This window comes from Mytilus trossulus, chromosome 6 (genome assembly GCF_036588685.1).
Source record: "Mytilus trossulus isolate FHL-02 chromosome 6, PNRI_Mtr1.1.1.hap1, whole genome shotgun sequence".
Lineage (NCBI taxonomy): Eukaryota > Metazoa > Mollusca > Bivalvia > Mytilida > Mytilidae > Mytilus > Mytilus trossulus.
Window position 1 is genome coordinate 64,195,126 of NC_086378.1, and position 25,502 is coordinate 64,220,627.

Here is a 25,502-nt window from a genome sequence, read left to right on the forward strand (position 1 = left end):
AACTGTGGAATCATTTATTTTTGTAGGTACCAATTAACTGGATATATGTTATTTTGTGGATCTTTTAGAAAGGTTCATACATACCTGTATATTCAGGGAAACAAATTGTCAATGATGATTTCTTAATCTTTTCTTCAAAGAGATCTTTCTTGTTAAGAAATAATATAATAGATGTGTCGGTAAACCATTTGTTGTTACAAATAGAATCAAACAGTTTTAGACTTTCTTGCATTCGATTCTGGAAAAGAAATAAAACATAGTTTAACAATAGACATAACACAGTTCAGTGATAGACAAAACACAGAAATATCTTAAATATCTTTAAAATATGTTGGCAGAAATGTTTAAAAAGGCATCATTTTCATACAGAGTTAAAAACACCTGCAGGGACATGCATGCAACTTAGTCTAACTTAAGAACTATTTATGAATCAAGTCACATTTCTATGAACAAAATTCTTTTGACTGACCATGCTAAAGTTCAATTGTGGTACAAAATAAGTTTATGCTTTGTGGTGCATTAATTTATCTGTCATGAATGAGCCTGTCTTACTTGACTCAGCTTATTTTGCATAACATTTCTTTGGTTTTGTAAATGTATCAATGTTCTAATCATATCAAAGATTGACACAGGCAAGATGTTTTAATTGAGTTTGCAATACGTTAGGCAAACATTAACATTTCTGTGGGAGTTTTTAGCTATGAAATTTAAAAAAATCTTGAAAAAAGTAAAATTTATATGCATTTGTTCAATTCAAATCATGAAACACCTGTTGTTTAAGAATGTTTTGCTTCATAAAATCATATCGGCTGCCTTTCAAACATGTCTTAAAGGTTGGCTTCAAATAAAAAAAATTTATAATTTTCCTATTTGAATCAAAATATTTGTTTCATGTCATACTCTATGGCCATTTTAACATAGGAGGCAATATAATTGTCAATAATTATTAATATACAAGTAACTGATACTCTTTATCAAGATATTCAAACCCTTTTTTATGCCCTGTATAAAGATATTAATATTACTGCCTACCAATGTTTAAATGAGCATATTTTTTAGCCAAACAAGAACTACATGTATTTCTTATTTGTTACACATTCACCCCACCGTTGAATTTAATAAATTGCTCAGTTTAAATAGTTTGGATTCAGATGACTTTTCCTTAGATTAACCAGGTTCTTGCAGAGCATTTTTGATTTCAATGCCAGTTAGTTTTTTCAATAGGTCTTGTAAAAACTGAAATTTTTTAGAATTTAAAGGATTTTGATCATTTCATTGTTCATGCATACACTGAAATAAAATTAGTTTTAAATTAATTCGTGAATTTTCTATTGTTAAATTTTGTTCACCACTCCCAAAACTTACGTATAATTATTTTTTAAAATATTTTCAGAATTCAATGAACTCTGCACTGGTGAAGCGATCATTAGGGAAGAAAGTTAGTGAACAGATGAGCCGCTTTGCTTCATCTTTGCTTCATCCATGGCTGCCTATCATCCATGAAACTTATATTGGCTGCCTATTAAAAGTTCATATTTTTATTATTCCTGAAGTAACTTACTGTAGTTTCATCTTCATGTAGTACTTGGTCATATTCACTCATTGCTACACAAAATATAATGGCTGTTACATCTTCAAAACAATGTATCCATTTCTTCCTTTCTGATCTCTGTCCTCCTACATCAAATAATCTGTAAAAGGAAAAACAAATACTCAAGTATGTTCGTTAATGAAACAACTTGGTCCAACTACCATTGCATCAACAAACCAGTTCATGTGTTGAGTGTATGTGGAAAAGTGAGACAGAGAGAAAAAGATTTTGTAAACTAACTTATTTTCGCAGATACTTTAGTTTGTGTGGTAAAGCTCTTTCTAGCCCATTTCACAGCAATTTGAATTCACAATTCTTTTATATATTCACAATATTTTTTAATTGACTTGTGTAAGATGCGAAAATTAGTTAGTTTAAAGAACTGTTAATTCAGACACTATTGCATGACTTAATTTTTGCAATTACATGTATTGACTTTTTAAGGAGAATATGCATATTGATTTAATATATGTATAGTATACCAGAATGCATGTTTTTATTATTGGGCACCTCACCCATTTTGCATTAAAAAAATCTTGCAATAATATCTGAATTTACAGTAGACATAATAAGAGTGTCATCCAGTACTCCATATGTGTAATTATAAAGTGTAAGCTGTCAACTTGCCTTCAAGCTGTGGACCTGAATTCAAATAGAATATGTATGGCTTTAAAGTTTGATTCAATGGAAATTAAAAATAATCACATTGTGAATGGCTGTAAAAAAAACTTTTAAGATTGAAAACGGACCAAAAGGGTGGTACATTTTATTTCCAAATATTCTAAAGCTACAGCTATATTACAAAATTTCTGATAAATTTAGCAAGCAAATCGCATTAGTTTCCTAAAATCAAGAGCCTTTTAATTTCAACCAGTAAATGCAACATCAAGAAAAAATTGCAGGCCCCAGGGGCCTATAGCTTCAGACTGACCTAAATTCATATGCTGGGCCTAATAATTAATACGATCTGAGTTATGGACACAGACAATAATCAATATTAATAATGCAACATTGTAAAACCCTTGACAAAAAGATAATAATAATTTTCAGAAAGATAGATTCCCCAGAGATATAGCTCAGAGGTTTGAACAAAAACCAACGATGATGTCATCAACAGAAATCAATTTCATTATCGTATTTCTCCGAAAAAATTCAATAAATTATAAGATAACTCATATATTTGGATAAATTGATGTTAAAATACACCACATGTTCAAATAACCAGTTGATGTATATCAATACTTTATTGGTCATTTCTAATTATGCCTGAAGAATAGCTGTTTGCCATGGAAATCTATTTATACGAAAAATCAATTATGATATTACAAAAATCTGTATAAACAGGAAGACACTTGTTACTAAGAATTCTATATCTTTACACAGACTTTGATAAAAACAGTCAGAAGGAAATTAAGATAGACATTTTTGCAAATAATACACGCAATAAAAAATGTACTTTAAGAAAAATTTGAAATACTTTGAACTTAAAAAACATTTTTGAACATTATTGCAGACGATTTCTCATTAACCTCCGGGGTTGTAGTACTTCAGATGAAGTCAAACCACCCTAACCTAAACCCCAAATATAAGATAAAAGTTTGATAGACTACTTAAACATTATCCTGTGTGAAAGATGGATCAGATAATTAGATCAACATAAATATCCTTATTAATTTTAACACATTTCCTTGAATATGCCAAAAAGTCATGCACTTTTTTGTTGAATTGCTGTCATTAACATTAACCTCAATGTTAAAAGAATATCATACACCTGATACTTGTTTCTAAAACCTTCAAAAGATTTTCTCCTAAGTTTCCATGTACATTTGTATCTGATATACTATGGATAAGATAATGAACACACATTCCTGTAAAATCAACATACTATAAACCCCTAGATCTTTTCTGGGGAGTTCCTTAGAGACCTATACCCTATCATCTTCTGTTATTTCTACTTATTTTGCTAACTTTAATCACTTTGGCGGATCCAAGGGGGGTGGGGGTCCAGGGTTGGAACCCCCCTTTTTTTGGGGCCTATCAATGCATTTGAATGGGGACATATAGTTGGAACCCCGCCTTTGTCCTAGGTTGGGAATCCCCCTTTTTAAATGGCTAGATCCGCCCCTGATTCATATTTAACATGCTTTCAATAGTTCTAAGACTTATAGAGTAAATGTATCACAACAAGGTTCTATGCTACTTTTTTTCATCAGTTTTGGAGTTGTGTGTTGACATCATCAAGCATGCATAAAGCCAAGGAAGGCCATCTGGCATCATATATAAAATACTTACTTGAAATTTAAATTCTTAAATGAAAAGTGTACTTCTACTATTCCAGTTGTCTTTACTCTAGTTCGTAATATGTCTTGTTCTGTTGGCATATAATCTTTAGCTCCTAAACGATCTAAATCATCTAAAAAGCTGGAAAAAAACAAAATTGAAAGTTTATAATCATATCAAAGAATAGCCTCACACCTGACAACACAGAAAACTTATATTTAAAGAGATCTGTCATAATGCCATAAATTTGACCAATGCAAGCTTATCAAAATAGTGACATTGCAAAAATGCATTATTGCACTTACAGTCCATAATGTTATAATGGCTAAAATCCTCTTCTTCACTCTATGTAATGTTACCTAAGCACTTTGAACCTTAATTCAAAGGTCATCTGTCTTTTAGATTGACATGTAACTGCTCACATTTTTGTCCTCTGGGACTCATTATGGACACATACTGTTGACCAATTGGCTTTCATTCTAAAACTCCTTGTTTTTACATTAATTTACCGTTATAAGAGTCAAATAAAAAATGCTAATACAAAACACTGAAGCTTAGTCAACATTTCAGGTAAATGTCACCAGTTTCCATAATAATTTGATATGAGAAGGTAATAATTTCTTTTAAAAGCTCTTATTGGAATAAAACAAAATTGGAACTGTTGCAATAGACGTGTTTACACGTGTATGCAAAATTTGTCCACCATTACATAACATCACACAGGTTCCCATAAACTTTGACTTCATAATTCAAAATATTTGACGTCACAACAAAAAAGCTTGATGTCAAAAAGTTATTCAGAGGTGATGTTAGGTCATTCGGAAGCAAAATACAGCTAAATACCAAAAGTGTAAACACATTTATAAATTCTGTGAAACATTTGTGTTTCAAATGATAGACTTTTACAACCAACAGGTGGGAACATCAGTATTTCAATCACAAACAAAATTTGTTGAAAGGGAGACAATTAATGAATATAAACCATCTCTTCAATAAAATCCACACTCCAATCCCCTCATCATACTCATCGTCTACTGGGTGCAGTTAAGAAGGGGATAAGGAACATCTTTAAATTTGACATATAATGACTAAACAGACTTATACATGCATCAAATCAGAAACAGTTGTTGCTATTTTTGAATTGATACTTTGTCAATAATAAAATATCTCAAGGATAATATAGTATTATGTAAAAACCACAAAGACTGCGTAATTTTCAATATTCTGCGTAAAACATGGCTGCCTACACAAATATCAGAGCAAACTCCTATTGGGTTTCAGTTCACCAATCCCAAAGTGACCGGATATTTATTATTCTGTTCTAAAATAATTTTGTTTTCTGAAACTGCACATCATCCTGTGCATCAAATTAAACTATTTAATTCTTTTGTAATGATATACTCCTCTGTACAATCAGTGGGTGGAAGAATGGGTCGAATATCATAGTCTGCAACCAGGCAGGTCATAAATAAACATGATTAAGAATGGTTTTAATATCCAATATGCAGAAGTATACAAATTCATTTCCATCAATAATTTATTAGACTTCTGTCCTGAACAGGAAGTTTTCAAAATTCACATCAGCTTACAAGTCTGCATGAGGCTTTTTTGTCAGATCAAGAAAGGTTGAACCCTGTCCTTTTGTCTTAATTTGGAGAATTTTCAGTGAAAGGTATAAAGGAGTAGGTCCGGTAAGACCCCTTTTTGGCCCCAAAATATAACAGTTTTACAAAATTGTTAAAATGTAAACTTTTATTTATTTATTGGACAGTTGAATGCTTCTGCTACATTAATATGGGCGGTTTTTGACAATACAATGCACGTATATCGGGTTGTAGCACCATTAAGTCATGCTAAATTACTGAAATCTTCAAAATTCTATCATTTTAGTTAAATTTTAGACGGTTTCCGTGTAAAACGAAAGTGGCTGCATTCGTGTTCATCCTTGGTATTGAAATGTAAGTTGTATTTTATGATAATACATAACATATATAAAGGTTGTGGATGAACACGGATGCGGACACTTTCATTTTCGACAAAAACCATCTGAAAAGTGACGTTTTTTGGCATATTTGAGAGATTTTTCTTATTTGAGCTTGAATCGGATCGTTTTTAATGACTAAATCGGTTAAAATCTTTCACAAAAACTAATTGAATCAAGTGAAATAGACACTTAAGTGTTTAAAAAGTGGTCAAAATCTTTCGTCAGATGAAACTGAAATTTGAGGCCAAAATGAGTCCTTACCCGACCTACTCCTTTGCCAATAAATTGACAAGAAGTATAACTAAATGAGCAGATCCTCGTTATATCTTATACCTCACATTTCTTTTCACTATGCAAAGTATTGAAGTTTCCCTTTACAGAGTACAACTGGTGTCATTAACACGATTATTAAAGGTTGCACTTTGTAAATACAGCTGATTCACAAACCACACCTCTTTAGGGGAGATAACTATAGATATTTATAGATATTGTTTTGTTTACATATGATCTACATGTTTCATGTTGTAAAGACACAACTTGGGAATCCAACCAGTATAAAAACTGTGGAATAGCGGACAAATTGAAGTTGGATTAGCACAGAATTTTAATATATTAAGTAAACACTTTAAACATCAAGGCACATTATGTGAAAATTTGTAACACAACCTTTTGCAAAAAAATAGAAATGTATATGTACTTTCCATTCAAAGATATGATTTTTAACGAAGCTTCAGTGTAAAAGGGGCACAGTTTTAACGGTAAAGAAACATATAAAAAGTTCCTATGCATTGTCTATATTTAAAGAAGTGCAACCTAATAAAAGCAATAAACTAATCAAATGATTTTGTATAAATTTTAATACATGTCTAAGCCCTGCCAATTTTAAGACATAATTATGTCTAAGGTACACAGCCTCTCCTTATGGGAATCAAAAGAATGTACACCATTCATTTATCTTCTATTGCAATGTCTCGATCAGTATGTGTCTATCTTACATACCATAGACACAAAGCCGTTTATTTGTTTGGTGTAATTATGTTTATCTGATTGTACATCTTAGAATCAGTAATCATCGCATTGAGTGTGAAATCTACCTTCAAATCTTTGGAGGAGAAATACTTGAATAATTGTATGTACTTTTTGGCACACATATCTTCTTAAAGCAGCTTGAACTTTGATATTTATAGCAAAGCGATAGAAGTTCTGTTTGAATGGTGCATATTTTTAGTAGAGAAAATGACTCATGATGTTTTCCTGTATCTCTAATGGGGGAATTGATTAGTAAACAAGTTATAAATACGGTAATTAAATCAATAATTGCATTTGTGTATAATCTTTGGTCTGTATGAAGTAAAATATTATTTTTTAGTAAATATGTGGGCAGAATATTGGTTATATATTCATAGAGCATATCTAAGTTTACTCTTGGGATTATTAAATATAATTCCATCTAATGTGATTGTTCTGAGCTACCTGCAGTTTCTGGCATGCATCATAAAGGGGGCGGGAGTTTACTAACCTATTGGTGAAAACTGCTGACTTTGCATAATTTGCAGGTATTAGAATTAATAAGCCATATGTTTATTGATAGTATTTCCCACATATATATATAAATATTTATGTTCGATATGATGTTTTTTAATTACGTTTAGGTCACTTTATTCAACATCAGTTTAATCAGTACTTCTGAAATTGATTGGTGGATCCAGGAGGGGTATCCGGGTGTTGGACCCCCCCCCCCCCCCTCTTTTTTTTTACAATTATGTTAACGTTTCATGGTATTCAAATTTCATGATTACCACCCTTTTTCTTCTTCTCAAAATGGCTGGATCAGCAGCTGAATTGGCTTACAATTGTAACCTAAATGTATATATTTATTGTTTATCATTTGTAAATGACATCCACACATCTTGCCATAGGACCGATCCTTCCAATATGAAATCCTATCATGGGAAATAAGACAATACAAAATGATGAATATTTCCATCTTTTTTCTAGTAATTTTAACCTTATATGGTAATACATTGTCTGGTAATTATCATATTAATAATAAGACTGAGAAACAAATACATGTGAGGTCTATCAATATTTTAAATTTTCAAGGCGTGGCAGCACTTCATACAATACTTAGCACAATAACAAGGACATGGTCAAACTAAAAATGTCAATATGTACTAGAGCTATTTCTCACTAGATATACCCCTATTGAATTTTGTTGTCTAATAATTTGGACAGAAATTAAAAAAAATGCAAGTTTAAAGCAAACAGGAAGTTGGATATCAAAGGAACTAAAAATGTCATAGCAAAACTAGATGAAATTTGTTACCAACTTGTAGTAGTCCAAGGTTGCTCTAGATATCCATAAACACCCTTCCTTTAAACTGAACACAATTACCACTAGCTTACTACTGGTCAAAAAGATTTAAAATAATGAGAGGGGCTGTGTGGTCTAAGAATGGTAGTTCAACTGTTGTATTACTAGCCTCAGCCTCAACCCAATGTTGGGAAGGTGTGGTCCAATGTAGAAGCATAATACCCCAATTTAGAATTCCTAGTATGGGAAACAAAGAAGTACAGGGAAGGTATCTTGACAGATTCAAAATACACAATCATGTTACATCACTGTTGAGCTACTGATAAAATATGAATGTCATTCTATTAAGCAATATCACATAAATGTGCTCATACATAACTTCTCATCACTGTCAAACTGCTAATCAAATATGAAGTCATTATGTAATGGGGTTTCTGAGGAAAGTGTGAGAAAAATATCTGTTGGATAAATGGACAGATAATATAACAGACAGACAAATGGAATGACAGACAAGATGATTGCAATATAGCCTCACACCTGAAGAATGGGTTGGAGGTTGAAAAATCAATGAACTGAAGAATTGACTGCATCTTTCCTGATACTGTTAATTCAGAAATTATTGCAATTTTTGCAGAGTGGACAAAAATGTGAGATAAATTATTGCAATTTCATGATAAGCTGAATGTAGATGTATGTATCAGATTTGAGGGCAGAATGCAAGTTCTTATCACTGCATAACTCAACCAGTTGCACTCTTCCATTGATTAAGAGACTGGATTAAATGCTAAAGATTTTGAAACTTGTGATAAACCATACAATAAAATTAAATATTCCTTAAAGATGAAGTTTAAGCAGGTATCACATGAATTTTATACAAAAAAAGTCTTGAATAAACTTTCTTCTATAACAGACAGTTCGAAATTATTTCTATATGGTCAAATAAAAACTGAGATAAAAATTGAAAATTATTTACTAAAAGAATCAAATTTTAAAACCAGACAATTAATTTCTAAATTAAGGGTTAGTGACCATAACCTAGAAGTTGAAATGGGAAGATATAAAAATGTACCCAGAGATCAAAGGTTATGTAAACTTTGTAATAAAATTGATGATGAATACCATTTTTTACTATACTGCAAACTAAACTCAACTTTAAGAGATTGCTTATTTTTAAAGATTTATAATTTAAATCCTGATTTTACAAATTATCAACCACTTTTAAAGCTAAAACAACTTTTAAATCCTAAATCTGAGCTTTTGACAGAAATTGGTGACTTTATAAAGCAATCATTAGAATTGCGAAAATGAGGTCCATGTCCATCAAAGGCTACATTAATTACCATTTATAACTATGTTTTTTTTATGTTTATATTTGTAATTCTTCACTGTCTGTATTAAATGTTGTATTTGTGTTTGCTTGACCCATATGGGTGTATTTTTGCAAATAAAATTATTATTATTAAACCTTGTAATAATTTCTCAGTATTTGTTTTTTACTTTGATGGAACTACAAAACAGATTATTAATGAAAATTTGACTGTTAAAACTTACTATTTTGCTGAATCATTTAATTGGTATTCATTTGATCTCCCAAAACATTCTTGTACACCAGTGTCTGCCCATAATCTTTTCATGGCAGCTAGAAGTTCCTCTGAAAATGGTTCAGTATCTTCCATACGTGCTATCACATCTAAAACTAATTTTGCATCAGACTGAAAAAGAAAAATGTAGGAACTTATATATATATTGTTGTTAGGGTAGGTTAGGTGCATGATTAACATATTTTTTTCACAATTTAGTGAGTTGTGACTTCAGTAGACCCCTAATAACAGAAGCTTCTTATATATAGCCTCTTTTATTGTACAAGACAGCAATATACTTATAAATCTTTGAAATTCAACTCAATCATCAAAATTTATACCTAAAAATGTTGACAGCACTTTTGGAAGTAACACCAAATCAGGTTTCTGACATATTTTATACTTCCTTTCTTTTTTTCTGGGGGGAAGTAGAGGGGAGAGGGGTCAATTAATTTTGTTAATTACAGTTGTCACAGTCTTCTTTCAATTTGTCTGACTCAACTTAAATTGCCATGGAATGGCCCTATAGGGTTTTTTAATTCATTAAAGGGGGAGAGATGGCTAATTTTGAATTAATTATGGTTTACAATGTGGTTTTTTGGTTTTTTTTATGACTGACCGACTTTATTGACAATGTCTAGCCTAAACAAATTCCACTGACAGCTTAGGAGATTTAACAATAAATTTGAGATTTGTTTTAGACTTGAAGGATTAGGCTGAACAGGTGTTGTCTAGATCTGTAAATCTTATATTTTCCATCATAAAAAGAACCATCTATAGGTGTGTGTGTGACTTTATTAGCCAATCAAAGTCACTTAATTTTTTAATTACAGTTCTCACTATTTTGTCTCGATTTTGAATGACCCATTTCATATTACCAATTGCCCTTTAGCTTTTCTTTTTATCTAATATGCGTATAAGGTGGTTCATTAAGAGTTAATTTGGTTTGTGGTTTTTTTTGTATTTATTTTGTGTGTGTGTTGGGTTTTTTTGGGGGGAGGGGGGTTATTATTGACCTTCTTATACAGAATAGCCTAAAAAATACATGTAACAGCTTAGGATAAAGTACATAATTGAGATTTGTTTTTACACCTGAAGAGTTATGTCAAACAGGTGTTGTCCAAGAACAAAGTCTGTAAACCTGATATTTCTATTATAGAAAGAAGAACCATATTGGGTGTGACTTCATTAGCCAATCAAAATCAAACTAGTGATCAGTTCATTGCTGGTTTAAGTTAATTCAAAATCCATCACAATGAGCTAAAATCTTCACTTTCATATCAACAGCTTATAAATGAAGTTATTTTTAGGAATTTTAATTAAAACCTCTATTTCATCAACAGTGTATAAACCAGACCAGCTTTCAAAACTTGTAAAAAATTATGACAGACTGAAAATCATCAGTTGGAAATAAATAAGCATAACTGTCTACCAAATCTTAATTAAAACATAACTTCAATATTTCTCTGTTATTTCACAAGAGGCAGCACATGTAGGTAAATGAACTGGCAACGCAATATATCTGGTTAAATTCAAACTGGAATCAAAAATAACTTAAAACAAGCAACATTTTTGTTCAACTTAGCTTAATGAAAATCTTACATGACAATAATACTTGTAAATGATCACTTAATATAATGATGAATGAACCAAACCACCAAACTAATGACCAATTCTATTAATTATCGGAACAAAACTAATAATCTTCCATTATGTTTTCACATGTTATTATCAAAATATACAGAGACTTGTTCACCTGAGTTTGATTTTTTTCTCAATGTGTAGTGGTTGCTATGGCAACAAAGTTGTCAATTTTCTCCACTGCAGAAGGAGGCATTGATTTTATAGTATTGACTGTAATATTCTGTTGTGTATGGTTAACCTGCATATTGTTCAAAATTTTCCCATTAAAATTATTCTCAATATCTCATAATTAAATGTTTACTGATTTCTAATGTGAAATTGGAGTGAGTACTAACTATATTTGTTTAAAGGAAAACTATATCTAGATTATACATTTTATACTATAATTATTAACTCATTATTTGACCATATAATATTTACTTTTCTAAAAAATATTAATTTTTTGACATTATATTTTAATTTGTAGACCAAAGACATTGTACTTTTACATTTAAAATTTTCTTTACCAGAAAACACACATTAAACCTATTATTTAACCAAAATTGACATTTTTTTCCCGATAATTTTTATCCTCCCACTTTGAGAGGGTTGCAGTCATGATAGAAAAGATAAAAGAATATTCTTAGGTCTAGTTTAAAAATATACTGACACAGTTATCATTAAACCCCTAATTATCTGAACCCAGATCAATATCCACTCCAAGATTTAAAATGTATTGAAAAAATTCAAATGGTTGGAAAAGTGTTAAGAGTAATCCTTCTTAAAATAAAATTCATCATATTTGAGTTGAATATTCTCTATATCACTTCTTAAATTTCTTGTAAGCCTCAAGTTATGACCTCAAATAGATGTATGAAAACTGAAGTATTTTAAAGAGGATAATAATAATACTACTTAAAGTAAATACATCCTTTCCTTCACATAAATATAGTCTGATAACATCGTGACCTAAAAACATAAATTAATACCAAAAGAATGTATAATAAATGACACTCATATTTTTTTTAAGGAATTCTAAAAAAATAAAATTTTGAAACATTTCTACTGCCCAACAGCATAGTTTTTACAGTTCTAGCATTACTAAACTCATCATAGATAGTAGCAGATCCAGACATTTTTAAAAGGGGGTTCCAATTCAGGATAAAGAGAGGGGGTCCAATTATATGTCCCCATTCAAAAGCATTGATTGTCCAAAAAAGAGGGGTACAACACCCAGTACCCCAATTATAAGGACAAATATAAAAGTGTGAAGTTTTAAACAAATATTTTTTAAAATAGTATTTTTTTCAAAGACTTATTTTTCTTTTAAAATGTCAAAGTTGAAAGGTAAAAAAGAATTGTACTAACAGGCACAAACACATACTTAAGATTGTATTTTCAACAAGAACCATTGTTTATATATCTGAAGTCTAATGTATATATATGTTTAGCCTCCATGACATTTGGTATTAGGTCTGTTTCTGTTTGAATTTCTTCAAGAGGATGTGATATGTAAACTTTTACTTATCCTCAAGCTTATTTCTTATTAAATCATATGTTTACAAGGCTTTTGAAAATTGCACAGAACTATTGATAATTCAATCAACGATTTATAATCAATTTATTGTTTGACTGGCTTCCAATTTTTCCCCCAGAATACTGAAAATGACGTATATATCTAAAGTTCAAAGAAATCAAGGCCACAATTTTTCTATTTTATTTTCAACTTTTTTCTTGACTTTAAATTTTTATTTTCAAGAGCTTTTCATATGATAATATATAGCTTGGGAGTGATTGGCACCTGCCCACACTGAGTGGCCTATTTCTGTCCATTCTAATAGTGTAACATTGAAAACAAAAGCTTTAAAAAATATTTGAAGGTATTGACAGAGAAGAAGAAAAGAAATTGCTTGTCTACAACATAGATTGGCCAAATTGGACCGAGAAAACCATCTAGAAATGTGTTCCACTCAATGCTCACTCCCATTGCAGAGGTATGGAAATGAGACCCCCCTTTTTCCAGCTGTTATTAATGTGGCTTACTCAAAGTTAAGGGGTACAAAGTAAATCACAAATCATCAAGTGCTTTTCTACTTTTTTTTTTAACCAATCAAGCTTTCAATATTTTTGTTATAAAATATAAAATATAGATTTGTGAGAATTTGAAGTAGATATGTATTACCTAAAAGGAAGTGATTTTGTGTGAAATATTAGCTTTTAGTTTTTGTATTTTCTGTCAGGAAATGATATTCTCTATAATCATACAGATATCACCCTTTTCTCAAAGTCATTTTTAAGAATCTTAAGCTGTAGTCTTCAATTCCTAGGAAAATATTAAAACACCTTGGCTAAAAGTAACCCAATTGTCAAAACAAATGCATGTGGATATCTGATTTTTACCAGTATTTTCACAATATTCTGCTCATACTTTTTTTGAAAGAATCCCCCCTTTTTTTAGTGTAAAATTAAAAGAATTTAGCATAAGCTTTTTTATCCCCCTTTAAATTCTGTGTACCTCTCTCATCACACATCTACAAATCTTCCGATGTAAGAGTTTCCTGTTTAATTCATATAATTTAATAGGTGTCCATCCTTGAACTTGTAATAGTTTTAAGTACATGTACAGCTAAGCAAAATTATAAACTTTTAAGACTTTTGACATGTGATACTCATTGAAGAATTCAGAAGTTATTTATCCTTATATATTTCCCACTTTTCGGCAGAAAATTTAAATGGGTAATTTTCATTAAACAAAATAAAAACATTATAAACACATGATTCATATTTAAATAAAAGCAACCAAATTTTAAATAAAAATAAATGTTTATGACTGGAGGTCAATTATTTCTGACAACTAAATTTCTATGAATAGCATATTTCACTGAAGCATGTGTCAGATATAGGGCAAAATTTGAAAATGCATACCATTGAGAAACCTACTTTTAATAAGCTGTATTTGCCTTTGCTTGCAACCAAGTCATTGGTACACTTTTTTTTAAATTGACAGAACAATCATTGGAATGAAATACTATAACATACACTATCCATGAAAATGGGAAATGATGTCTAGCGGGACAAGGGAAATTACAAAATAATGAGAATTGCTTACGCACATAGTGTAAGCTAGATAGGGGAATCTGACAAAACAGTAAGCGGGATTCAGGATCGGAACCCCCAAATAAGACCCCCTATTCAAAGGCTATTATACTGAAGTGAAATAACAACTATTTTTTTTTTAACAAAATATATTTCTTTTTCCTTTTTTCTAAGTGTGTTGACCCCAAAAATAAATAAATTTTAAGCTTTATCTGCAGCCTCTGACTACCCCCCTTGAGCATTATGGAGCAGGAGAAATTGACATAAAAATCTAATATGTATCATCATGTAAAGATTGAAGCAAATTTATACCTCATGTCTATTGACCTGTTTTTTGGACAGATTGGGTCCACAGGCAGATGACAGACGCCATAGCAATTTTGACCCAGATATCACACATTTTTGTTAACTTTTCCCAAACAAACAAGGAGGTCCATCCCGTGATAAAATTACGTTTTTTAAACCAAACTTCCTCAATGATTATAAACTTGAACCTCTGTATCTATAAGGAAATTTTTCACATATTCATTTACATTGTAAGCATTTGTTGATAAAAACATGGTGATTAGATTTTTTTCTGAATCAGGTTAAGCTTTAAATTCTTTAATTCAACAAATAAACAATAACCATCAATAGTGTAACTTTAAAAGTAAAAACTTATCTTGGGGAAGTTTACATTAGGCACTAGACGTAAACCAAACAACAATTGATCATAAGGAAGTAAAAAGTCTCAAATGGATTAATTCTAAAAATCAAAAACTTTATCCTAAGGAAATTAAATTCTATTATTTGACAATGTTTGATAAATAAAAATAAAACTCCTAGTTACAACATTCTTACATAGTGATATTGCATACTGTCATACATGGCATAAAGAAATTCTGAACTTGAAATCCTTTGATAATTTATCCCCTTGACCTCAATGGTGCAAACTAGATGTTAAGCAAGCAAAATTCAATCAATTTTTTTTTTCTTTCTGGGAAACATTTGGTTGATTATATAAGGAATTACTGAAGCATGTCCAGAGCAAGCTCCCTCTTAGGTAGTTGGTGGGCCCCTACAATTTCTGGAAACAACCAAAGACAAACCTAGATTGAAGTTAATAATGTGGATCAAACATGTTTAATAATGCATTAATGCATACACTATGTGAAAACAAAATGGGCATTATGTGAGATTGTAAAAAAGTATGAAGTGTTTTCTGCAACGCACACCAGAATTTGGAAAATGACATGTATTTCTCAATCAAGACAAACTTATAAATGTCAGTTTAAATAAAAAATACACAATTATAGTTGCTAATTAAAATTATACTTTTTTTTAAATCATCATTCCTAATAGTTTACATTCTCATCCTTGGGTCTACACGGATCGTTGTAAAATCATAGTCATTTGGAATCCTTCCCCTCCCCCCTTATGTTGAATGTATGTTATTTTCATCCCCTTTTTTACATTAATGGTTTACATCATCATTCTTCAGTCTCCATGAATAGATTTAAACTCATAGTAATTGGCAATCATACCACTTCTCCTTCAATTGTATGCAAGTAATTCTCCCCTTTTTTCCCCTTTAATTCATTTCAAAATTGTAAGAAAACTCGAGGTTCATAAAATCATCTAGTAGTTCATGAAATCATTTTTATTGATAAAAAAAATATTACCATCAACCCCATATCATGGGGTATGATTTTCTAGTTATTTTCACATCATCCTTCCCCCCTTTTTTTTAAAATTTGTTTCAAAATTGTAAGAACACTCCAGGTTCATATATTATATAGTAATTCATGAACAAATTATCTTTTATACTATTATACTACCACCCACCCCATATCATGGCATGACAAGCCTTATCCTCTTTTAAATGTACATTGCCAATTGAATGTAGAATATCGACTGTGAGACAGATATTAGCAAGATGAAGTTGCTTTAAAATCCATAAGCGCTGATGTTTCCAACAGATAATCATATGTATATTTTAATGAAGTTGATATTTTATCACCACAAAAATGAACATTTTATACAATAAATGTATGTAAAAATATCTAGGATTAAAAAAACCTTAGAAATACAGATACTAGTGTATTATATTGAAGCATCAAGGATACACATTCGCAATGTAAAGCTGACTATTGATTTTTCCTTAGAAGACACACACAACTACTTGTTGTATTAAACACAAATCTATATTGATCTGGTAGAATATCTATATTTAGCTGCGGAGGAAGATGTGTACAGCATATATACTTGATATATTTTTAGTTTATTACAAAATCCTTATTTTTCAAAGTTCATGAAAGGTTAAATATCAAAAAGGAAAATGATTAAATATTTAGTTTTATACAAAATTCTCATTTTTCAAAGTTCATGAAAGGTTAAATATCAAAAGAGAAAATGATTAATTACTAAAACTCTAAGTTATGTTTTAATGCTTTCAGCAAATACCAATGTCTGATAAAAGAGAATTAAATTAAATTTACCAGTCATGAGAAAATAAACAAACAGATTGTGCCAAAACATTCATTTGTGCAGACAAGGCTGCAAATTCATAGTTTGGTTCTTTGAAATGAAATTCACTGAAAGTCTGGTGGCTCAACATTCTTATTAACCCTATATCAGAAACAACATTAGTTTACTTATGTTCAAACCTCTGATAATATTTTGAATTTAACAGGATTACAGCTTTTTTTCTTTCTTTTTAACTTCTATGGGATCAAAGACAAGGAGATCAATAATTTGCTCGAAAGTCTTTGAATGAACAAAATGATGAAAGGCAATAATTTATAACATAAATCATATTATTTCCTCAAATATTACAGAATTTGTAAATATTTAACTTGTAGCTATAAGGTCTTTACAACAATAGAAATTTTGATCCACTTTTGGGATTCTATATGAATTAAATTCCAATGTTCAGTTTTTTAAACATTTATGAGTGAACAAGTTTTATGACTTTCAAGGTAAAATTTAACTACATATATTAACATAAATCTGAAATTGGGTGCCATAAACAGATAAAAAATATATGATTTTATATGTATATATACCAAGACAAAAATATGACAGTTGTTTCTGTGTTTGAGTTCTTGATTTTGCCATTTGATAAGGAACTTTTCGTTTTTCGTTTTGAATTTGAATTTTCTTCAGAGTTCAGTACTGTTGAGATTTTACTTTTGACTTACTATAATCATACCTGTAGCCAGGGAGATTCGGAAGAACCCCCCTTGAGAAATAAGCACTGTTAAAGTCAACCTTTCTGTTCGAATTGTGACTGTTTACATGTGTTAAACTCCAGTTCGTGAGTCCAAATACTCCCCCTTGAAAATTCGTGGCTATGGGCCTGCTATAATTGAGAGTGTTTTATACCTTTATGAAAGAACATGTATAATTTGCATTTTGAAAAGTAAAAAGTGATAAGATATATATATACAAACCTCTCGGTCATTTTCACCAAATGGAATATTAAGTGTTCCCATTGCCCTGATGATGGCCACCAGTGACTGGATTGTGTTACTGTAAACTACAGGTTTATATTGTTTGTTATCTTCACTTGTGAATCCTCCTTCATGGATAATTCTGAATAAAAAAACAGAACATATGATATATTGTCAGTTGTTTGTAGATTAAAATAGTATGTTGAAAGAATCATCATGTTGGGACTAAATATGTCAAATATATAACTTTTTTCTTCATTATTTTTTTTAGAAAAGGGGGGATTGAAGATATAGGCTGTATAGTCTGATGTCAAGTTTACACTTTATGTCAAATGATTGTAGTTGTGGGCATTGAAGGTTTCTGAAAACACATTATCCTGACTATCCTGGAGTGGAGATGAGATCAAAATGTATCCAGAATTTCAGCAATGATAATAGTGCAGAATGTAAACGCCGGAAACATCAATACTAGTACTCGGAATGGTAGCGGACCGTTCCCACTATCCGTAAATCGATAACCAATGATTGAATCTGGGATTTTAACCTAGCTAAAAATGATCAAAAATAAGATTCATTATATTTAATGATAAAAATCTCTTGTTTATAAAAGTTCAAAAGTTCGAACCAGAATTTTTTTAGCGATTATTTAAAAAAAAATTCATATGATGTGAACTATTTCTGCTAGTAAAATTATGACCCATGATGCAGATCTCATTGAGGCCAAAAAATTCCTGTTACAGTAGTTCACTTTTGTTTGAAAACGTATTAAATCAAGATAATGAAAATTCCACAACGTGTAGTTCATTTCAGTTTATGTAAGTCCACTGTAAACTGAGTTATGACCATCACATCGTGTGGCAATATTGCCGCAACAAGAGATTAATTGCACAGGCACTTGTTTCTATCCATTGGAAGAACCACTATCAACGTATATTTACGAAAATGTATATTCTCGTAAATGTACGTTGATAGTGGTTCTTCCAATGGATAGAAACAAGTGCCTGTGGTTAATTGACTATGTCAGAGGCGGATTTATAGGGGTTTTCAAAGGACCCGACCCCCTTTTGTGGGAAAAAAATGGTTGATTATATAGGGAACCACTATAGCATGGCGGACGTGTGCCCCTCTTAGGCAGTCAGTGGGCCCCCTTATAAAAATTTCTGAATCCGCCACTGTATGTTCAATCTATTTTGTTCATGTTGAGATATGTTGACATGTTAATAAAGAGTATTGAAATACTAGAATTTAATATGAAAGAGCTGTCAATAATCTGGCTTTCAGACTGTTCCAAAAAAGCTTGCTCAACGACGCACAACTTTAGCGATGTAAAAAAACACTGACCCTTAAAGACCTTCTCCCTACAACTCATGCATATGAGGGTCATTTCCGCTCATCTTCTGAAATGACAATTTTGGGAGTACGTGATAGATGTCAACTGAACAACTGTATAGTTTTTGTCTCTCCGACTCAGTTCATTAAAATACATCTGAAGAACTATTCATCCAATGAAAAATAACATTTATCTTCAAAATCTATGAGCAACTCAAGACACTCAACAATGAACACCAATCAACCTTTAATATATTGGTTATCAAGGAACACCAAACAACCCTATGATCAATTTGGAAAGCACATCAAGAAACCCTTTCATCGGTTTGCAAAATTTGTTGGTAGCAAAGAACACATATCAACCATTTCATTGGTTAGCAAAGAACACCAATCAACACTTATTTGGGTTAGCAAGGAACACAAATTACACCAAGCAACCTTTTATCAATTTGCAATGAACAGCAAGCAACCCTTTCATCGGTTTTCAAAAATACCAATCAACCTTTCATTGGGTGGCAAAAACTGACACAAATCAACTTGTTCATGGATTAGCAAAGAACAACAATCATCCATTTTATAGGTTTGCAAAAACACCAATCAACCTTTCATTGGGTGGCAAAAACTGACACAAATCAACTTGTTCGTGGATTAGCAAAGAACAACAATCATCCATTTTATAGGTTTGCAAAAACACCAATCAACCTTTCATAGATTAGCAAAATTACCAATCGATCTTTCATTGGTTTGCACAGAACACAAATCAACCAGTTCATTGGTTTAGCATATATTTGCAGCAATTTTTTGTTTCACACTTTTCCGTACTGTAGAAGTATGTTATCTTCCATAAGAATATAAAGTAATTGAGTTTATATTTGTTGGATATTGAAACGTGTACTAGTATACAATTTTACTTTTTTGTACTTGTTAAATTTCAATTTAAAAATCTTTTTAATATATAAACAGTTTCCTCCAATGTCATATATATATTGTTTATTAAAGTTGAAACCCGTTCTTAAAATAACCGATTGCACTTTATCTATTTTCTTTTTAACTTGATTGGAAACGAAGAATTTCTATTTCCAAAGAGAATGAATATATTTATAGAAAATTGACTATGTTTAGATTAAAATATAATAAAACCTGATATTTTTCTATAATAAGTTTGCTTTATCTTTGTAATTTAACATCCATGTCTGTTTTTGTATATGCAACGTGATCTTTCAAATTAATTTATTTTCCTGAATCTATTTTTGAAATTGTTTTAGCATCATTTCTGAAGACTTCTAAAAATAATATCCGTCATTTCTAAAGACATTTAAAAATAATATCCGTCTAACAAGTATAGATTTTATTTTTAAAGTTAAAAGATTTTGTGTGGTTGGTTAGCGTCGACCATGGTTGAAATTTGTGAAATAATTGTAAAAAGTCTTGCAGAAAAAAACGCATCTTAAAAATATAAGATCACAATCAACTTTTTTAAATATTGTGTATAACAATGTCATGCAGGCTTACAAATGTCGTTCCTTGGAAACAATGGTGGACAAAGATATACAGTGAAACCTATTAAACCGAACCCTGAATAAACCGGAAACCTGTCTAATCCAACTTGTTCTGAAGACCAATAATATCACATTTTATGCATTGTGAACCTGATGAAACTGATTACCTGCCAAAATCGAACAACATCTCGTGTCCCGAAAGTTTTCGGTTTAGTCAGGTTTTACTGTATATAAAAAAGAAGATATGGTATGATTGCCAATGAGACTACTCTCCACAAGAGACCAAAATGACACAATTAACAATATTTGTTTTAATATCACCATTCATGTCACCTTCAATTAATTCATCTTGGACAACACTAATCATACTTAACAGAGGCGGATTAGGAGGGTTTTCCAAATAGGGGGGGGGGGGCTCGTTTCCCTCCCAACTGGGTGGAATTTAATTATTGAATCATCAAAGCATGACTGGAGCGGGTCACATGTTAGCCAGCCATTGCCCATACCTCCTCTTACTGAAATTTCTGGATTCGCCACTGATAAGTGTTTTATGTCTCTCCTTTTGCATACCATCATCATGTGCAGACCATGTAAAGCATATATATAATTATTATTTTAGAGACAGATGAAAGATAAGACTTTGGAACCTGATATGTGAAGCTAGATAAATTATTGGAAACAAAATATATCGTTAAGATATTCGGTGCATTCTTTTTGACAATACATGACGTATTGTGCGACAAAATAAATAATTGTATTATTTTTCCTATTTGTATTTTCTGTCAAAGTGATGTTAATGACACACATATTATAGAGTCATACACGAAAAACCGAAGTCTATGACGTCAAGATATCTGAAATTGATGTCAAGCAAAGTTATCTTCTTTTCGTAGATATACTGATCGAATAAACCTATAAATAGACAATTCAGGAGTAAATCTCTCCAATGGTAGAAATCGATTTGTTGCAACTTTACAACCTCATAGAGATAAGACTGAAACAATATCTGTATTCATTCCATTCTGTCAACGATAATAGCAAATCAGAAAACTTCAGATACGAATTTAGGGGAAAAAAGGGGGGGGCATGGTATCATGGGCTCTATTATCATCGGAGCTACACATACGGTAAAAAAATCAGAAAACTTAAGATACAGACTTGAGGAAAATGGTGAATTAAGACTAAATTTCAGTGTATGATAAGTGCTTCATACGAAAAGACAACCAATGAGTAAGGGGAAGCAGTGGTGGATCCAGAACTTTTCATAAAGGGGGCCCGCTCTAGTCATGCTTTCGTGATCGCCTATATAATCAACCAAAATTCTCCTGCAAGAGGGAGGGGGAGGGCGTTGTGATCCGCCTGTGGGAAGAAACAATCTGAAGTCGACGAAGAAAGTTTTTTGTCACCATTGTCACGAAACAATGACGAACATGACAAAAAGACAAACAACCAGTCTTCAATAATATTTACTCAACCTAAAGCTGAAGAAAAACATAAAGGAAGTTGTCAACAGGGAATGATCACGTGGTTTAAGGAAGGTAAAGCATATCCCGCTTCAGAATCACGAGTGACCCTCATCAAGGCGAAAATCTTATGAACAATAAAAATCCAATGATAAATGAAATTTTGTGACAATTGAAATTTACTCGGTAAAAATATCGATCGAAGAGGAAACTCGCTACATATCTTTCTATAGTAATATACAAGTGACTGTTGTGGATATTAAATTGGAATTGATAGTAAATAGCTGTAGTATAATTATGTTCGTTTAATACAGACATGACATAAAAAAGCGAGAATAATTTAAATTTATAGAATACAAATAAAAAATTTGGAGAAAAATAGGGGGAGGGCTAGACAAATATTATCCTGTCCCTCAGTACCTATCTTTTTTACAACATAAATACTTCAATGACCAATGATGCACGTTTGAAATATCTGTTTAACGAGTCAAGGATTTCAACTATCCAATCATGCATGGCTTCATGAAAATCTGAAGTGGACGGTTCTGCATCAACAGGGAACTTAAAACAAAACTATAATCATGGTAATTATACTATTGACATATAATCAATTTTCAAGGAGCTATTAAAAAGGTGGGTCATGCCGACTACAAATGTAGTCCAGTCATAGTTTGTCTGTAAAACAAGTCTCGTAATCAAGTTCAGGAGGAATAGGATGTAAAATGTACGAATCAACTTAATTTAGTGAAAGCGATTTTGGAGAGGAACGCCGGGATCCTTCCTTATACATCTGATGGGACGACTAACTGTTGAACATGATACTCGTTATGTATAACTGTTTGTGACAGAATCAACGTGTCAACTGCCTTGTGATCGATTTCCGAGACCAATAATCGATCAAGCAGCATATAATTAACGCCAGACATCTGTTCCCTGGCACCAACTCCGTATTGATGTATAGTTACACACAATATTGATCTCCAGCCTCGTATCAGTTTTTTATAATTTCATCAAATTTGAATGGAACATGTCGTAATATCGTATACCTGTAGCCCGTATGAATCAGATTACCATCTCTATATTTTCAGTTGATAAAACAGAAATTATTTATTTCATTTTAATCAATTTACATGAATCATTGAAATTGATTAGCAGCTTTGTAAAGTCGTCTGCATTGATTGCAACAACTGTAATCGCTGAAATCAGCACGTGGTGGCATGATATATTCTATCAGATAAACGGGTACAGCTATACTATATATAGACATTCTTCTGCCCATGGTCAAATATTAAGTTCTTATGACAAGAACATTAATTTAAACGAAGTCTTCCCGTTCTCAATTTCAAATCTTTGGACAAGGGTCGAGCAAGAGATTTACCATCGGAATCGTGCAATTCAATTAAAATGATTACATGTATGACAAAAGTTGTTACATTTTCCATTGGTGGATCTAAGGGGTTTTCCGTTGATTTAATCCCCCCTTTTTCGATTAAAAATATGTGAGTTTTGGGGTTAACTGCATCTGCGCCTGGTTTCTCTTATCAATTGAGTACATGAGTAGTACTATTCCATTATTTGTATTATTAAAGTTGTCACATTTACTTAGTTTAATTAAGCTGTACTGTTTCCTTTTCCTTCGTACAACACTCGTGACTAACCAGTCTGTCTCTGTTTCATTAAACCCTATCACCCCTCCAACAACACAGACATTCTTCCGCTATGGTTCAAATCCATGGTAAAATGTAGTATATATGTACTTATTTGTTTTAATAAAGGTTAAACTGGAATTAATTGTTTCTAAATCCATCTTTGAAAAAGAAATAAAAAGCGCAACCTGACTGCAGAAAATATTAGAGTAACCAGTGCCTAAGTAAAGATTAAGAACAGGTTCTAATCTTTCCAAAAACTTGACATTCAACAGTTGTGCTACTTACCATTTTGAATACTATGCTTCCATAGAACATGTTGACAAGGGGAAATTGTCCTCCCCTTGTTTTGCCCTTTCAGGTACGGACTATGTGTGTGCATTCATTTTTCTGCCAATTTTTATTAAAGGTTAGAAATCGTCACATTTACTGTTATTTCACTTAAAAAAATAGGTTTTGCATGGTACTAATTGAAAAACAGCAAAATCTATACATACTCTTTTGGTTTATTTTGAATTTCATTTAACAGTTGTTTGTGAATTAGAACAAGCTTAGTCAGACATTTTATATATTAATTATAGTCATTCTATGATAGTGATGTGTTGGTTTTGTCATACATTTTATTTTTCCCTTTTCCTTCCTCTCTTCCTGAACTTCAGTTCCATTGTCCTTTCCTCTTTTCCAGTTATGTTTCAACCATTTTATCGACCCGACTAGATAACGCAATAATTTTAATGGAAATCTATATAGCTAAATGCAATTCGTACCAATACCGTGCGCAACGTTTCAACTGCTAACAGCTGCATGCTTGTTCCTTCATTTCAGGTCTTATATTGACTGGTCAGTCTTGCAGAAATATATGGTTTAAGTCAGATTTGCCAAAACTTTTTTGAATTTCAGGTATTTCTACTGTTTTGAATCGATCGCTACTGAAGCGACTCATGCAGACGGAACTCGCGTCTGGCATACTAAATTATAACCCTTACAGGGTCTTTTGTGAGCTTTTATCACTGACAAAGTGTAAAGAAGAGAACATGCTTGGTGTGGGATATATGTTGATAAGACAAGACAACAACAAATATTGCTTTATAAGGTAATGACACAGAAAATTACAGTTGGCATTACTATCTACATCTGATAAAACATGAAAAATTCAACTGCAGTGAAAAATAAGTAAGAAAATTGCGCATGAAATCTGCAATAGAGTGACGTCAGGTTAACCACCAAAACCTCCAAAGAGGGATGGATTTTATCGTGCGGGATGTATAAATACGCAGCCACGTCTTGTCGGAATGATGACGCTTCATCCTATGCCTCGTTTATAAACAGTGCATGCTACGCTCTATTTATGTTAAAGCATCTCATGACAACTCGTAAGAAGGTCCGTATGGGTGACCAGAGTCGAATTTAGAGAGGGGCCAGGGTGCCCGGGTCGTCTTTCTGGGAAACAATTGGATGATTGTATAGGGAAACACTGAAGCATGACCGGAGCCGACCCCTTCTTAAGTGTCAGTGGGCCCCCACTTATGAAAATTTCCTGGTCCGCCACTGGTGGCCTGTTGAAATGCAACATTTTCTGCTCTTTATCTTTGTAGTCTCTTGTAGAACCTATCAATTTTATTAATGTTTGATAGTCGTCCTGAATTGCCATTGAAGTTAAACAATC

The 25,502-nt window shown here is 31.7% G+C and overlaps 1 protein-coding gene across 3 annotated transcripts in view; it reads right to left on the reverse strand.

Annotated features, from left to right (window-relative positions):
• Positions 1-25,502, reverse strand: part of LOC134721675 (guanine nucleotide-binding protein G(o) subunit alpha) — a 40,136-nt gene that overhangs the window by 6,599 nt on the left and 8,035 nt on the right. For all 3 annotated transcript variants that reach the window (XM_063584827.1, XM_063584825.1, XM_063584826.1), the window contains 5 exons: positions 17,900-18,041; positions 9,721-9,881; positions 3,884-4,012; positions 1,562-1,691; positions 85-238 (listed from right to left, as the gene is read on the reverse strand). In XM_063584827.1, the coding sequence (XP_063440897.1) occupies positions 85-238; positions 1,562-1,691; positions 3,884-4,012; positions 9,721-9,881; positions 17,900-18,041 (716 nt within the window). The remainder of the gene's footprint in view (positions 1-84; positions 239-1,561; positions 1,692-3,883; positions 4,013-9,720; positions 9,882-17,899; positions 18,042-25,502) is intronic.